The sequence below is a fragment of the Aptenodytes patagonicus genome, chromosome 1, assembly GCF_965638725.1.
Source record: "Aptenodytes patagonicus chromosome 1, bAptPat1.pri.cur, whole genome shotgun sequence".
Lineage (NCBI taxonomy): Eukaryota > Metazoa > Chordata > Aves > Sphenisciformes > Spheniscidae > Aptenodytes > Aptenodytes patagonicus.
Genome location: NC_134949.1, coordinates 208,490,233 through 208,508,510, shown reverse-complemented (window position 1 = coordinate 208,508,510; position 18,278 = coordinate 208,490,233). Strand labels below are relative to the sequence as shown.

General features: G+C 40.6%; 1 protein-coding gene across 1 annotated transcript; it reads left to right on the top strand.

Moving 5' to 3' along the window:
• Window positions 1-269: 269 nt before the first annotated feature.
• On the top strand, window positions 270-17,965 carry FDX1 (ferredoxin 1). Its single transcript, XM_076328163.1, has 4 exons — window positions 270-530; window positions 7,913-8,037; window positions 10,843-10,972; window positions 15,370-17,965. Exons 1-4 carry the CDS (start codon window positions 367-369, stop codon window positions 15,482-15,484), a joined length of 534 nt encoding a protein of 177 aa, XP_076184278.1. The 5' UTR covers window positions 270-366; the 3' UTR covers window positions 15,485-17,965.
• Window positions 17,966-18,278: the final 313 nt, after the last annotated feature.

Here is an 18,278-nt window from a genome sequence, read left to right as displayed (position 1 = left end):
TTGGATATGGAACCAGAAAGCTTTCACCGGCCTACGGTGTGGTCTGAGGGATCAAGAGGGAAGCTGACGGGAAGACGGAAGCGGCGGAGAAGGCCCCGCCGCCAGCCCCTCGAGCGAGCAGCGCCCTGCGCCTTTTCCGTAAGGCTCGGCCCCTTCCCTCAGCGCATCACTACGCACTTTGCGTAACCCCGCTCTTCCCTTCGCGCGGTCGCCTCTCCTCGCCGTCAAAAGGGGGCGGGAAGTGCGCTACGTAGACGGCTGTGGGAATCGCTGTAGCTTGCGCCAGAGGCGTAAGCGGTGGGACTTTGCCCCCGCCTCTCCCCCGGTGCCGGCGCAGAGGCCCCGCGCTCCCCTCCTACTGCCGCCATGGCTGCCCCGGGGCCGGCCCGGCTCCTCCGGGCCGCCGCCGCTTCCTCCCGCCGCTGGCTCTTCTCCGCCTCGCCGGCAGCCGGGACGAGGCCGGGCTGCGGCAGCGCCGCTGCCGTGAGGGCAGCCCGGCTGTTCAGCCTCTCTGCCCGGGCGGTGCTCAGGTAAGAGGGTCGGAGCGGTGGGCGCCGGGCGGGCTCCTCGCGGCGGCGGTCGCCTTCTCGCCGCGGCAGCGCCGTGCCTTTCCGGGCTGCTGCCTGGGCCTCGGCGCTGAGGGTGCCCGGGGCCAACGGCCGCCTGTGGCACGGGCTGCCTGGGCGGGGGCGGCCGGGCCGGGCTGGGCCGGCGCTGCGTGACCTTCCCCCGGTCGCTCGCGGCCCGCGGTGCCCCGTTGTCCCGGCCCTGCTGCTGCCTGGCCCGCTCGGGGCCGGTCCCAGCCTCCTCCTCGGCCCCCTCACGGCCGCGCTTCGCCCCGGCTCTCGCCGTCCCGCCTGTGGCTGCCGTGGCGGTGGCACTGAAGCGCTCTGCCGCGGGACCTTCCACCCGCCTCCCCCCGGGGTGCCGGCCGGGCGCCCTCGGCGGGTGGGGCGAGTTGTGTCCCGCAAGGCTGTGCCGGGGGCTGTTAGCTGGAGGTGCCTGTGGGTCGGCCCGGGTTAGGCACCGCACCGACCCTGCGGCATGGTTAAGCCGCAGGGCCTGTGTGATCTGGAACCCCGTTGACAGAGCTTGTAATGTTACGGAAAGCTAAACTAGGGTTCTTAATGTTCAAACTAGTTTTCTAAAAGGTTGTGACCTTCTCAATGTTGCTATTTTCATGCAGTGCAGTGCTTTGTTTGCTTTTTTTTTTTTTTTGTGAAAGTCTGGCTAGGCTTGTGGTGTAAGTACAGCACATCAGAGCGAGCCCAATACTGAAGATCTCTTCTCCCTTAGAATAGTTTTTCTTTACTGAAGAGCACTCGTACATCTAAGTGCTCAGAACCCCTCCTCTCCTCACCAGTATGTATGAGTAGGTGTTTCAAAATGCATTACATCTGTAGATGCTTAATATTCTACAGCCCACAACTACAGATTTGCAACTTAGTACATGTAGTCAAAGGCTGTGTTTATGCATGGCCTTCCGGCTTGTAGCTTGTATATTCAAAGATAGGTCAGAGCCTACAGTTAACTTTCAGTATTTAAAATACAGAAGTTTTAAAAGCCTAATTTACTTGGTTGTCAGAGAAGTTTCTTTGACTTGGAACAGGACCTGCAATCAATTGTCCAACATCAGTGGTGTAGCCTAGCCAGTTTCCAGACAGTTGGGTAGTGCCCTTACCATCCAAGCTTTTTCAGTAGTTTGCTTTTAAACTCTCCCATAGGTGCTCTTTTACTTTGTTCCAGCAGATACTTTTAATGTGGAGAGACAAACTAACTTCTTAGTCTAAGACTCCTGTATGAGATAGGTAAGTTGCTAGTTTAGATCTCTTCTTCGAGTGACCCTGCTGAATGTCTTAAAAATAAGTCTCCACTGAGTGAGTGCCCTGACCCTCAGTTATTTTGAGGGCCCTGATTAGCAGTTTTTCATTCAAGAAATGAAAAGGTTTTTGTAAAGTATTGTCAAATTTTTAAAAGTTATTAAAAAATATTTAACAGGGTAAAAATGGGAGGAAAAAGAATACTAAAAAGGGAAAACATTTCCTTACCTAATAGTAATGTAAGACATGTAATCCCCCAGGTCTTTCACAAACATTCTGAACATAGATTGGAATTTACTCACATTCATTGCGCAAGTGTACCAGCAAAAAAGCTCATGCAAGCAACTATTGCAAATGTATTGTTTATATACCCCATGTCATAACCTGTCTGAGTTGGGAGAAAAAGAAAATCCTTGTTTCTTTCATATATTAGTGTTTTCTCCACCTACGTGCAAGTTATTTTCTCTAGTCCTACTGTTTCTGGACGTCACATTATGTGAGACCCAGTTCCTGAACTTTATATAGTCAGTCAGTGTTATTCCAGTAAAAGATACATCATCTCCATCATTTATCAGCAGTCCTGGTTAACGGGGGAGGTCCCGGACGACTGGAGGCTTGCCAATGTGACGCCCATCTACAAGAAGGGCCGGAAGGAGGATCTGGGGAACTACAGGCCTGTCAGCCTGACCTCGGTGCCGGGGAAGATTATGGAGCGGTTCATCTTGAGGGCGCTCACAAGGCATGTGCGGGACAACCAGGGGATCCAGCCTAGCCAGCACGGGTTCATGAGAGGCAGGTCCTGCTTGACCAACCTGATCTCCTTCTATGACCAGGTGACCCACCTAGTGGATGAGGGAAGGGCTGTGGATGTGGTCTACCTGGACTTCAGCAAGGCCTTTGACACCGTCTCCCACAGCATTCTCCTCGAGAAGCTGGCGGCTCACGGCTTAGACAGGTGGACTCTGTGCTGGGTCAAAAACTGGCTGGACGGCCGGGCCCAGAGAGTTGTGGTGAATGGAGTTCAATCCAGTTGGCGGCCGGTCACGAGCGGTGTTCCCCAGGGCTCAGTACTGGGGCCGGTCTTGTTTAATATCTTTATCAATGATCTGGATGAGGGGATCGAGTGCACCCTCAGTCAGTTTGCAGACGACACCAGGTTGGGTGGGAGTGTTGATCTGCTCGAGGGTAGGAAGGCTCTGCAGAGGGACCTGGACAGGCTGGATCGATGGGCCCAGACCAATTGTATGAGGTTCAACAAGGCCAAGTGCCGGGTCCTGCACTTCGGCCACAACAACCCCATGCAGCGCTACAGGCTTGGGGAAGAGTGGCTGGAAAGCTGCCTGTCGGAAAAGGACCTTGGGGTGCTGGTTGACAGCCGGCTGAACATGAGCCGGCAGTGTGCCCAGGCGGCCAAGAAGGCCAATGGCATCCTGGCCTGTATCAGAAATAGTGTGGCCAGCAGGAGTAGGGAAGTGATCGTGCCCCTGTACTCGGCCCTGGTGAGGCCGCACCTCGAATACTGTGTTCAGTTTTGGGCCCCTCACTACAAGAAGGACGTTGAGGTGCTGGAGCGTGTCCAGAGAAGGGCAACGAGGCTGGTGAGGGGTCTGGAGAAGAAGTCTTATGAGGAGCGGCTGAGGGAACTGGGACTGTTTAGCCTGGAGAAAAGGAGGCTGAGGGGAGACCTCATCGCTCTCTACAACTACCTGAAAGGAGGTTGTAGTGAGGTGGGTGTCGGTCTCTTCTCCCAAGTAACTAGCGATAGGACGAGAGGAAACGGCCTCAAGTTGCGCCAGGGGAGGTTTAGATTGGACGTGAGGAAAAATTTCTTTACTGAAAGAGTGGTGAAACATTGTAACAGGCTGCCCAGGGAAGTGGTGGAGTCCCCATCTCTGGAGGTATTTAAAAGAGGAGTAGATGAGGCACTTAGGGACATGGCTTAGTGGGTGGTGGTGGTGGTGGTGGTGGGTTGACGGTTGGACTCGATGATCTTAGAGGTCTTTTCCAACTTCAGTGATTCTATGATTGTTTGTATGTGTAAAATTAGCTGTCTTTGTGTCTAGAGGATGAAGACCTAGCTATATAAATCATCGGCTGAGGTGATTCTTTGAGTAGAAGCTCCTAAGGGTTTTAGTGAAGCATCGGGTGTTACATTTTCATTTCCGTTTCATTCTTTCTTTTGCTCCTGTTATCCTCCCTTTTCATTTCATGGTGAACAGTAGTTATCTCAGAATTCTTTTATACCAGTTTAGATAGCTGTACAATATTTTTGGTGCACAACATAATTACTACATGTTTTAAAGATTAGTTCAGATTTGTAACTTCCGTATTTTAATTGAGGCCTGTATAATAGTTTCATTCATGAAACTCTTCAGCCAATTAGGTAGGGTTGTTAGATTTACCATTTAATAAAAGATCTGGAAATAATAGAGTTGGTCTCACCATGTGCAACACCAGGCTACAGCTGTTATCTTTATGTTTTGTTTGGAGGAATGCAAGAGATGATTCTTAACTTGGAAGTAATAGCTGAAGATTCAAAAGGATACTTCTTTTAAGGGGGAAGAGGTAGCTGTCAGGATTCTTGGCGGTACTTACTCTTTTTTGCATGGGAGGGACAATGAACAGCATTTACAGTTCTCTGGTGCTCTTCTGTGCATTTGCAGTATGCTTAATTTAGGGTATCCTAGGGAAGCTTGGTAACAAAGCTGATAGTAAGTACTGTGGCAACCAGATGTAAAATACAATTAATTTCTTCATCTGTTGAAAAGGGTTCATCTGAGCATGAATTGGGATATTTATGCTTTATGCAGATTACACAAAATATGTTTTGTTCTTCCTGATGATCCTGAGGCTATTTATACTTGTATAGACCTGGCACGTGTTTCATGTTAATTGCCTGTGACCAGTTCACAGTATGGTGGTGTTTGGGTTTTTTTTTCTTCATGCAAACAGTGTCTGGGTAGACAAAAGCCATGTTACCTGAAATTTATAAAGCCTAAATATTGTTTCATGCAGGTGTGATTATAATTACTTTTTTAATGGTGCCTCCCAGTCACTGAAAAGATCTGCACGGTGTGTGTTTTGAATGTCTGACTAGTTTTATCATTACATACACGCACTTCTGAAAGTGTTTTCACCACTTGGGCTCATGCACAATAAAGCCTTTTTAAAGGCTTTATTTTTTGATTTTTTTTAAATTAAACTTTTTGGCTATGTGAAGAGTGGTAAAGATGGCAATAGGCTTCTTAAGTCTTCCAGTAGGATGTTTTTCTGCTCTCTCTTAACTTTATTACAAATAAATAAATTTTAGTTTCAGTTATCAAGCAGGGTGGATTATGTCCTGTTAATTACTGTAGCAATCTTTAACAAAAGCCAGTGACTTAGTGGTGGTACTGTGGTTTGTCCCCTTGCTGCATGCTGCACCAGTTAGGCATGTGCAGCCGCTGTGCAGTTCCACAGCTGGCTGAAGCTAATGTAAGATTGTTACTACCAAAAAGGGGGATCCAACTCCTGTTTCCTCATTTTCGTTGTGGGCAGTGGTGTGTCTGTCAGTTTTGCTTGCTGGTTCAGCTGGGACTACTTTGTTTTTATGGTTGATTTTCAGCCAGATTAGCAAAATGAGTTGACTTGCGGTAATACCGGTGTAAGGATGATGGCAGGGCGATTTGGAGTGGGGATCACCCAAACCCGCATTTTTATATTAGAAAGAGGTTGGTTTAAGCTGATCATGAAGGTTAGATTGTGCTATTGCATCATAAAGTTGCAGTAACAATTGTTTTACACTGATGTAAATTTCATATAAGGGGCAGATCTGACTGTGTACCAGTTCTGACATTCATATGGCCATTGACCTGCGAAGGTTGGGTTTCAGCCAGTTTTGTTTCCAGACCCAGTTTACTGCATGACAGCGTGAGTGCTGGAGATAGAAGGAACAAAGGAGGGTGGCCAGGACTGTTCTTGCGCCATATTAAAGTGTAATCACAGGTGAAGACAGTTTCAGGTGCGTTTTGAGAACAGGGAGGGAGATGACTTGTCTTTTACAAAGGTTCCAGTGATCTAATGGATGGCCAGACATCTTGCTGTTTGGTCCATGTTACTTGTGATTGTCTCGTCCTATAATAGAGGAAAGGGTATGTTTTGGATATTGAACAAATACTTAGTACTTGCCATGTCTATACCTTGGGCAGAGGATATCCATAAATACAAGTACATCTTGCATTGTGTCTCCTGTTGGGGTTGTGTTTGTCATGTTGACAGAAATATTTCAGTAAATGAGAGTGTATTTTGGTGAGCTCTGGAAGGGCTTTTTGAAGTTTAAAATTACACTGTCAGTGGCTTACTTTGGCTGTCAGAACATGAATCTATACCTTTCCAGATGCAATCTAAACCAATCAGTCTTAAACTTCCAGTGAAGGTGGTGAATTTTTTTACTGGTATATCTAAGAAGTGCGTGCTTGTTTCCTTGGTTGTGCTGTGGGAGGTGTTAACGCAGCAGAGGAGCAAAAAGAAGAGCAGAGTGGTAACTTAAACCCCCGCAGAACGGTTTGCAGGAGGTGGTCCTTTGATATCACAGGTGACTGTGCAATGTTAATTGCATTTTGTAAAGCTGGATCTTTAAGACTTCTGAATTTTACTATAGTGCATGCTTCAGTTGCATTCTGCAGATCAGCAAGATCAATCCTTCATTATCGATTATAATTTTGGAATTAATTTATAGTTAATAGTAGCTTGTGGCTGCCTTGCGGAGAATGGACTGAGGGATGATATGACAAGAATTGAAAACAACATCATAATGAATCATGGCGTGTACTGCTGCCAACTGAGCTTACAGTTGTGGCGAGTATATTAAGTCTACAACAACAAACACTTGTTTTTCAAAACAAGCTAGGACTCAGATTGCTAAAAACACATTTTCTTTTACAGCCAGTTCCAAAAATAAGCTGTTTACTGATGTTTCAGTATGGCCACTTTAAAACTTTTGCTTTAATATTCAGCTCTACAGGTTAGAGTTTTCCAGGGAGTGACTTGATTTTTTTTTTTTCCAAGCTTGTATGCTTTCCATATGATAGATCACTCAAAGACCAAATTACTAAAAAGACTAAAGGTAATATTAAGCATGCTGTTCTTAAACATGTATTTCACATTGAAACAGATCTTTGCATTAGCTTTCAGTTGTTTTATTTGTCTCTCTCATCTCTTGGCATGTTTCTTTGCTATCCATCCAATAAGTTTTTCTTGTTTTACTCACTTTTTAAACTATTTTCTTTCCTATAGAAACAAACAAGCTGTATTTCAGTTGTTTGTATTTTAACAGCTTTACCTTAATTAGCATGTGAAATGACATAATATGGAACAGTAAAAAACTATTTTTTCATATTAAAAGCATTAGTCAAGTTTTTACGCAGACTGCGAGAGAAATTTTTCTTAAATAAACATAATTGTCTGAAAAGCAAAGCAGGAAAATACAAAACCTTTCTTTGAAGGCAATGTCAAAACTTTGAACTTCACTGGAATTAATATTTACAAAATGAAATCCTAAGAGAATCTGTGCTCAAAAAAGCAAAATGCTTTTGGAGTATTTTCATTCTTGGGAGGAGAGGATAATTAGATTTTGGAACTAATAAAATAAAATGCCTTAAACTCTAAGCAGAAATGGGAAAATTTGTCATTTTGGACAAATTTAAAATGATGAGAACAATTAAAATTTTATAAATCCAAAGGAAGACTCTACAGAAAGGAGTGAAGAGAAGCATTTAAAATAAGCTGGTTTATTTCATAAAAATACAAATATTGTGCCTAAGATAAAATAGCTCTGACTCTCTTCAGTGAAAGGCAAAATATCAGGATCCTATATAGCTTCTAGTGACAAAACACAAACCAAGTTGTTTGTTTTTTCTTATTTTTCATGGCCTTTGTTCAATGTACAGCAGTAAATGCCTGTACCTGTTACAGCTTTTAAAAGCCAGTAACTTAGGTTTCTGTGTTCTTAGAGTTGATAGTGATTACTGGTTTAGTAGCATTCAATCAATTTTAAAGATCTAAAAAATTCTAGTATTCTTTCTTTAATTCCATTATATGCTTTTCTTTTTCAGCTCAGAAGATAAAATAACTGTTCATTTCATAAATCGTGATGGTGACAAACTAACGGCCAAAGGAAAACCTGGGGATTCACTGCTGGATGTTGTTGTTGATAATAACCTAGACATAGATGGTTTTGGTAAGTAGATACACTGAATACCGTATTCAGTGTCTAGAAATTATGTTCTATTACTGGTTTATTCATAAAAGGTTCTATGATTCTATAAATATTTAGGTTGGAAAAGACCCTTAAGATCATTGGGTCCAACTGTAAATGAATATTTACTTATAAAACCTTTACTGTACTTTATTTGGATTTTCTCCCCATTTTTTTTTCCTGCAGGTGAATAGACTATTTTGGGTCAAGTTCTAGAAAAATATTTGGGGTGAGCCTTGCTTGAATGTTAAAGGAGGGGAATGTGGACAGAGTGCTGTCAAGGTGGAATCTGAAAGATGCCACCTGCAGACTCTTCTGAGCTGAAAGGTTCTGGAGGCAACAAAAAATGGTGTATTTCTAACAGTGTCTGGTTACTTCAGTATTGCCATACTGTCTTACTTTATCAGGCTTCTTCTAGCACAAATTGCTGTAGTACTTGAGTGCTAAGTGAAAGAAACAACCAAGTACATGTCAGTTAACAGGGAAGAGCAAAAAATTTAATTCTTATTAAAGGACTGGGGTAAAGGAGACCAATGCCCTAGTGAAATTCTAACTCGGTACAAGTTCTGTTTAAAATCAAAATAGGAGGAAGTTACAACACCTTCCTATTCCTTCAAACTTTTGTACTTTCCGTAGTTAGTTCCATTGAAGTGGTAGGATTCTACCCATGCAAAGCAGTGGTATTTGGTAATGGCAATTAAATACCTCAGGACAGGTATTTACATGAACATGAGCTTAAGAATTAATAGTACAAACTAAAGCAGGAAGCAGAAGTACAATTTGCATGAGTGAATGCAGAGCATGGAGCTATTAGAGAAAAATAAATAGGCTAGTGTAGCACAGTTTGAAATCTGAGGTGTGTTTAATTTAAGTGCTAGTAATAAAGTCTTTGATAAGATTTTAAATCTCACTTATGTCTGAGACAACTCATGTCTAGAGTTGCATACATTTGGGGAAGAATTGTCTCTTAAAAATCTGTAATGCATTGGGATAACTAGCTTTTTGTATCACTTATTGAATGTGTCATATAGGCTTATGGCTAGTCTGCTTGTATTCTACAGTAAATATTCTCGCAGTTTGTGTAAATATCAGCCATGTTAAAGCATTGTGGTAAAGTGGGGGGGGGGAGATAATGCTGTCAATAAACAGAAGCCAAACTAAAAATTGGAGATACTGTAACAATCTTTAATTATAACATATGCTAGTCCCATTTCAATAATCATTTGCTAATGAAACATCATACTAGGGCAGAGGAATAATGCAGTATAAATAATGTAAAAATGTATGTTCTGTGTTCAGAAAGAAATGAGGGGAAAAAATGTAAGTCTTACCTATTTACTTCTATCACTAGGGGGCATCCCCTGTGCAGTAATACTAATAGAAATATCTTTGTGTAAAGACTTACAAAATTGTTGAATGATTCAGCTGCACTCAATTTGTTTGCTACTGCTAGCTTTACAGTTGCAGAAAGACCTTCCGCTGTTCAAATAGACGGGTCAGTGTTCGTTCTTTCCCTCCCTCTTCTACCCTCATGTCCCCTGACATTAACACGCTTAAACTGTTGGTACGACAAATTTACATTATTTGGCACTTTATTTAAACTCTTTTTCACTAACTGCTTTTTCACATGCATTTGTATGTACTTGAAGATGTGATATATTTTAAAAATCAAGTCTTCTAGTACAGTGTCATGCTCACTTTGAATATATGCTGTTGATAGCATTACTACATGTAACAGCACAGTGCTTTCTGTATGATTCTTGTGGTCTGATGATGAATCCCACTGTTTCTTTTCATAGCAGTGGTTATACGTGCAGCCTTGCTTCCCTTTGTTTCCATATGAGTACAAAGGTGATGTGGTCACAATATTCTTGGTTCTGCTTTCCCTGGAAAGGAGGAAATAAATTAAACTTGGCTAATGTCTTTCCTGCTCCTCTTAATTTAAATTAGAGGTGGGGCTTTGTGTGCCCCAACTCCAATCTCCACACAAGTATGAAGAGTTCAGCTTTCTCCTTCTCTTGAAGTTGCGTGTTTCTTTTTCAACAAAGTGGAGAACTCGGTGCGCCAGCCCTATACAGTGGCAGAGACAAATTTGTTAGTGTTCAAACTTTTACTGTCCTGTGATGACCTAACTGCTCTAGCAGGTAGATGTAGTTAATGCTTGTTCTGTTCAACCCTAGCAAATTATTAGACCCTTGGCTCAGGCTGGATTCCCTAGTAGTACATGTAGGCCTCCTTAACACAGAGAAAACCATCTTTCTCTAGCCTGACTACCTTTGTTGCTGGGAATTAGTGTTCTGTTGAGTGAGAAGAAATGCAAGTATAAAATCCCTCCTTCCTGTACTTCTGAGGAATTTTTTGTATAGTAGGTGTCTTCTGTTGAACTTCTTGAGGAAACCTCAAAACCATGGGAAAGAGAGGGACAGAAGGATCAACTTTGAGAATAAATTAGGTACTGTTGATTGACAGTGTTGTCTGCTTTCGCATTCTTATAGTAGAAAACTTTTCTCTCTAAATGGTAGAAAGGGAATTAGTTACGTATTTTAAATAACTACAGCATTCAAGTAAATCTCAGTGTGGTAGAAACTGTAGAAATACTATTGACAGTTGAATGCAGAGTAGATATATGAATGTGGGAATGTATTAAACATTAATTTTACTAGTCAACAGAGATACTTCTTGTATGAGACAAAGTTATATATGAAGGATTTCTTCTGAAATTCTGCTGTAATTTGAAACTTGAGTCTTCTGCTATCTTGATTTTTCTTTTTTTTTTTTTCCCTTTAGGTGCATGTGAAGGAACACTAGCCTGTTCAACTTGTCATTTAATCTTTGAAGACCACATATTTGAGAAACTAGATGCAATTACTGATGAAGAGATGGACATGCTGGACCTGGCATATGGCCTCACAGAAACGTAAGGCAACATAACACTTCACTACATCAAAGAATGGAAAGAAGGGTTTGCAGATGGGGCAGTCCAGTATTCTTAGAATGCCTTAATCAGCTTTTAATGAATAGCTGGATTCTGTTACACAAATGGGACTGCCAAGTTTAAATATTGTTTATCTGAATTCATATTAAAAAGATGTCAGTACTGTTTTTGTAAACTGAAGAGTGGCCCTTACCAGTACTTGCTCTTCAGAGGTGTCTGATGCAGAAGTGTCAGATACTGAAGTATGACCAAAACCCCAGTTCCTTCAACAAAAACCTTGCTGCTGCTGTCATGTGTGTGAGTTTTCTTGTTCTTGTTTCCCTTCCCTTCTGTTTTCTGTCTCCATTAGTCTGTAGCTAGTTAATGTTTTTTTATGAATGTGTTTACATTAGTATTTTAGTTTTGGTCAGATCTTCTTTTCACAGAATCACAGAAGGGTTGAGGTTGGAAAGGACCTCTTGAGGTCATCTGGTCCAACCCCCTGCTCAAGCAGGGCCACCTAGAGCCGATGCCCAGGACCATGTCCAGATGGCTTTTGAATATCTCCAAGGATGGAGACTCCACAACCTCTCTGGTATTTATGTACATTGATAAGATCCCCCTCCTGAGCCTTCTCTAGGATAAGCAGTGTCCCCACTTGTCATGCTTTGACTCATGTCAGAGTGCTCTTAGAGCACACAAGCCAGAGTCCCTTTGGGTGAAACTAGTCCCAAAGTGTGCTCTAACTGCTAATGAGCATTTCAGTGCATAGGATTAGACTAGTGGTAGTCTAAAGTAACCCTCTGTTATATATCTCCCCCACCATCACACGCCTTGTAATTAGGGTGTCACATCCTCATCACAGACCCGTTCCTAGTGTGCTGCACTACTTGCTGGTGTACACGTAGCCTGTATCATAGAACATACCCACGTGAACAGTAGGCAGCCATGCCTTACAAGGTTTCATAAGCCCTTTCCTTCATGCTTCAATGGAACTGCTTGTCAAAGTTTTTGAGAATATTTCCAATGATGTCAGAGGGCTTTATACCTGGCCTGTATAGCGTAGGGTTTTTTATGTCTCTGCAAAGGAATACTCTGAACTAACTTGTTTATCTCCTTATACTAGTAAATGGAATCCTGTACTAATTGTTTCTACATGAGGGTACACTTTTTCTCACTTCAGCGAAATCTTAGCTTGATTTCTTTGCCTTTACAACCTCCCAAAAAAGTTATGAGAAACTTGTTTCAGCTTCTTTTGTTTTATCCTTTTTCCTGTCTCCCAAAAAGCATTTGCAATCTTGAAAAAAAAATCATAAGCCTACTAAGTGTGAATTTACTTCACTCTTACCATCTACCATAATTCTCCTACGAGTTTTTGGGGTCTGGGCCAAACCAATTACCTGGTATTCTGTACTGATACAAAACTTGTGTGATGGAGATGCACTACTATGCTCTGTCATAAGTGTAAGGATAAAAGCTTTGTCTTGTCAGTGACTCTGGATTTAGGAAAGCTTCAGCTAGGAGCTGCCATGAAGGTTAATGTTTTTTAAAATGAGGGACTAATTAGAAAGGTTAAAACAAAATGGGTTTGAATAACTGCAGAATAGTAGAGATTATTAAAAGTAGTAAGATGGAGGGGACACAAACCCTGGCAAATTAAATATTTAAAAAGAATAATGAAGAAAAAAGTAAGCTGAGAAATAACTTGCTAAAAAGTAGAAAAGTTTTTTTGTTTCTAACCTATCAGAAGCAGGAAACTTGTCTGCATGAAAAGCCAATAGGTGATGTAGAAGGTGCACTTAAAATATAAAAAGATAACATCAAAGCGAAGTTTCTTTTGCATTGTTGTCACTGGAGATGTCACAGGATGTCCATGCACTGGAAGGTTTCTTTGCAGAGGGCTTCCCAGAGTATCTGATGTGTCCATAGAAGTAGTATTACAGCAAATAAGTAAAATGAGTATTAACAAATGCTAACGACTAGATAGCATTCAACCAGGAGTTCTACAGGCATTCAATATGACATTTCTGAACTACTGTCTGTAAGGCTTAATTAGTTGGTTTAAAACTGCTTCCACATCAAAGGAATGGAAGGTAGCAACCCAACTTTTAAAATGAGGTCATTGGAACTGGAGAACAGTGAGTCTGATTCCATACTGGACACATTAATCATGTGTGTATGGGCTGTTGCTTTTTGATAGTTTCTACTAAATAATGGTAAGGAAAGAATTCAACAGAGCTTTTGTAGAGGGAAGTAACAGATACGGGAGTTCTTCGAATGAGTCGCTGAGCATGAAGAAAGAGCTTACAGTTCATATAGTTTTACTTAGGTCCAGAAATCCTTTGAGTTTTGAGTTGCAATAGGATAAGAGCAAAGGCCCTGTAAAGGATGGGTAATTGAGTAAAAAAAAAAAAAGTCTTTTTAAGAATGTAGAAGTCTTTGGCTGTCTGTTAAGAGTATGTGATCAACAGTGTGATCTAAAAGTGATCGGTGCTAGGTTTTATGTAGGGAGTGTATTTGTGAAAGACTTGGGAAAAGAGAACGAAGAGTAACGTTTGTGTATAGTGCTATGTTGCTCAGTGTGGTAAAATCGAAAACTGTCAATGAAGACACATGCAAGGATCTTGTGCCACTGAATGATAGGAAACAAAATTTGGTGTTAAAAGGTGCAGATAAATGCATATGGAGAGGTGGGTAACAGCGGTAACATTGCATACTTGAAATAAGCTGTTAGCTAGCTAGTGTCTTTCCAGGAATGTCAGCTTAAGGTTTGGTGTTAAAAAACCAAACAAACAAAAAACCCCCCCAAAACCCTCAAAGGTAAATAGAACATTGGCAACATTAGGTAGGAACAGGTAGAAAACCAGAAAATACCATTATGTGACAAAATGGGGATTCACCATATCTTTACACTTGTGCAACTCTGACTTCCTGTTTTGTTGGGCTTTTCCTTTTTTTTTTTTTAAAGTAGTAGAATGAGAGGAAATAAAGGGAAGGCCTATTGAAGTGGTTAAAGGTGGAATGGCTTTCATGCAGAGATTGACTAAATCATCTTTTTTTTGGGTTCCAAGCTTCTTCAGCTTTAAGGGGTGGGGGAATCTGGTTAAATATCTATAAAATTGTAAATGCTGTGGAAGAATTTGAATAGGAGAAGGTAGTTTGTTTCTCAGTGTTATTTAATGCTGCCTAGTTTTTTTTGTGCTGCTGATGGCAGACTTAAAACAAAGGGTAGTGTTATTTCACGTGAAGTGAATCCGTTGCCGTACTGCAGAGTACATACGCAATTAGTATTGGTCTTCAGTGAAAAACAGACACTTCAGTCAAATTAAGCCTTACAGGCAATGCTACATATAAATATCGGAAATCACATCTCTCTAATAGATTTCATTTCTAAAGCTATTCTTACGGATGCATATTCATGAGAGAAAATTTTCTGGTAATGTATGTATAAATGCATTTGAAGTTGATGTATACAGTCATTTACATAGAAGTATTACTTTCAGGTATAGTACTGAATTGGGAGCTTTCAACAACAGTTGATCACTACATGCTTGAAAGAGTTCTGTATAGATATTAATGTAGTACCATTTTTAATAATATCTCTGCCTACATTCCTATTCTGATTAAATTATTCAACTGGTGCTACAGAACATTGCCCATTCTTGCTGATGTTTAAGTATTCTATACTTAAGTACCAAGGCATGGACATTGAATTAAAGAGATCCCAGCAATAAAAGTGGCTTGTGGTGTCTGCAGAATTTTGTGGTGATATTAAATCTTTTGATTTTAATTGCTCACATACAAGATTTTTTTCATGCTGAAAGATATTCAGAAAAAAAGGAGGATTGCATCTCCTCAGGTGCCATGAGTATTTTACCCTTCTTCCTGTGTTTCTTGTCTCTTCACTCTTACCTTTCTGGCTTAATGACCCAATCTTGAGTTGTTCAGTTTGAAAACGTTGGGCTATCTTCAGGCCCTGGATGGGCTAGGCTATGCTTTCTCTGAGGCTTTCATTCAGATTCATTGCCTTCATCTCTTCAGAGATGCCAAATGTCCCTTGGGAGATCAAGTGTCATTCCCTGCACTTGATTGAACTATTAGTGAATCGTTGAAAATGGAAGAGCCACCCTTATTACATGTTGCCTCAGCAAGTAGGAGGTACTCGGTGTACAACTTTCCAAGGTACTGACCTTAATGTAAATCATGATTATTGCCACTTATATCTTTGCATTGATGCATGCAGTTCACTACTGGTCTTGATTAAGACCATGCACAAGGGTGGCTGTTTCTGGATCATAATGTGTTTGGGGTGGTTGAATGTTGGAGGCATAAAGGGGTAAATGCTGTTAGACATATATATGATTGGCTAGAACTAACAACAATGTCGTATTTTCCTACAGATCACGTTTAGGCTGCCAAATCTGCTTGAAGAAATCGATGGATGATATGACTGTTCGAGTACCAGAAGCTGTTGCTGATGCTAGACAATCAGTAGATATGAGTAAAAACTCCTAAGAGAAAATACCTTAGGGGTTTTAAAGAAGGTTAATTATTTTTATAACTTATTTTTAAATGTGTAATTAAATATGGAAACTTACATAATTGTGAGTTATTTTATATGACTATCGATATTAGATTAATGCTATTTTAATTTTCTTTATAGAACCTCCTATATTTTTATGCTTAAAATGCAATAATACTTCTTATAACTGACCGTTGGATTATAAACTTTAGCAGGTGTATTACAGATTTCATATAACATTATTCTGCCAAAACCTTTAATGATGTTTGAAAACTGGATCACTTCTGCAAGACTTCTAAAAACCCCTGAGCATTTCTAGGTTTTGGACCTGGATATGTGGGAGAACAAAACTTGTAAGACTGCATGGGGTCTTTTTAAAGTGTTGTCATTAAAGATGGTATGTTCAGAGCTAATTTATGTTCTCAGTAAATATGATACTTCCTCAGCAAATAGTGGATTTTCAGGGTAGGGATTTTCCAAATGTGGAATCTAAATGAGATGTGGCAAATTTTGTCTTGCAAAAATACTGTTAAAACCATGAAATCCAGGGGCCGATACAGAATGTTGGCACCTGCAGCTTAATTGCTGCAGTGCATCTCTGGTGCCCAAATCAGAAGTCAATAAACCTCAACAGTATTTACGTTTGACTACACCACAAATACAGGGATACACATGGCTTAGAAGAGTAAAGCCTTGGAGCTGTCTAATGGGAGAGCATAACCACTGGAGGTAAATGTAAATTCTTGCCATTCTCTGAAGATGGCTGAGTTGGGATTGAAGAGGGCAATGTTCGCCAACATAAGATTTGTTCTGAAATCTTTATCCCTTACTCTTTCAGTTTTGAGCTTGTTCAGGAGGCAGTCTGATATTAGCTAGGGCATTCAGCTTGAAGAGATTCCTAGATTCTGGGCCTTGCTCTCAGGATCACTTCAATAATGGTTAATGTGAAATGATCAAGTATATTTATTCCATAAAGATGGACTAGGTTCCCCAGAAGGGGTAGGGGGACCGCCATGGTGGGATAGCGTGTGGACTGATGATGAAGAGCTTTCAGTTGGATCTTGGTTTAGTCTTTCTAAAGTAGACCAAAATAAAATAATGTCTCTAAGACTATTATTCTCTCCAGTTTTTGTTGCCTAAATACTTAAATGAACTGGTTGTCACTAATGTAGTAGTAATTACCCTTATAATGTTGTTTTAATATTCTGGGGTGTATTTTTTTTATATATATATATAAAAAAGTTTGTTTACATTTGAATGATCTAATGCATTCATTAATGTCTTATTTGAACTGGTGACAATGACATCTAGACATTTTTTCTTCCATTATCATATTTATGGGAGAGGGGGAAAAAATATTATTTTTCCAGTGTCAAATATTGGGATTACTTTGAGCTTCATAAAGAAGGAAAAAAAAAAGTCCCTCTTTGTTTTAAAAAGAAATATTTTCTAGAACTGTATTGAAAATAGATCTAGTTCAGATTCTTTAATAGCTACTCAGAGAAGAAATCACTTTATTTCCTGGTGTTCCCTTTGGACTTTTCTCTAAAACAAGATATGCTTAATGTGGTCTGCTCAGAACTTAATCATATAGCGTTTTCAGAATACACTTCCCATCTCATCTAATTCAAAATACGACTTCAGAGTTGAAATCTCCTGGCTTTTTGAAAGACAGAAAGAGTGAGGCTGGGGAGAAGGGTGGAAATAAATTGAAGAAATGTTCTGAAGCTACTGCTGTCTTCCTCTTTGCTGTGACTCTAACCATAATTCAGAGGTTACCCTCCCACAATCAGGCGCTAAGGTAAATCACTTTGTATTGCCTTTGTCCTGAGTTCATTTATATACAATAATTATTATTAAATCTTGAACTTTTATTTTTTACATGAGACATAGCTCTTTAGCTTCAAAGAGAGGGAACTCAGGTCATAACCAGATGTACTGTGCATTCTTACGTAGGAAAGAAATCCGAGGTTTCAGTATAGCTGTGGGGTTTAGGGGTAGGTGTTGGTGTTTGTTGGGTTCGGGGGTTTTTTGTTTTGGGTTTTTTGTGGGTTTGGTTTTTTTGGTGGGTTTTTTTGGTTGTTTTTTTTTTTTTTTTTACTTACAGCACCAGGCACTTCTCCTTGTGGGAATCTTAAAGCGCTTAACATTGTGTTAAACAAATGTGAAACTGCTCTCATGTGCCAGTTTTCTTTCTAAGCCAAGGTTGTTTCATTGTGCATTTCCTGTGACTGCTTCTCGTTACAAGACTTTGACTCTCCTATAGTGTGCCTGTGGAAGGAATTATTTAGCACAGCAAGGCAAAAAAGGACACCTAAAAGTTCTTTTTCGAATTCTAGAGGTATCCCATATTGCATGCAAATGGAAATCTCGGAAGGTGAAGGAACTGACGTGTAATCCCCAAAATGCACAGCTCGGAGATACTTTTTTCCTTATTGTCAAAATGATTTGCAAATAAATCTTATTTTATACCACTTTCTGACACCTTGTTTGTATTGATTTTTCTTCCCTCTTCCTCCAAGTCATTGAATGTATTTCTGGGTGTAAAACGGAACTTAACAGTTAATGGTGCACATTCAAATGTAAGTATGAATTATTGTGCAATGACACACAAAGCATCAAAACTAGTTAAATATATATTTGTTTACTTCCTTGTCCAAAGAAAGATTGCAGGTAACTTATTTTCTAAAGGCATTTCCTTTCTCTGTCAAAACATGGAGTCAGTGGGTCTTTTCTGCCTCTCTCCCCCCTCAAAAACAAGGAGAAAATCAGCACTGACTTTGTCAA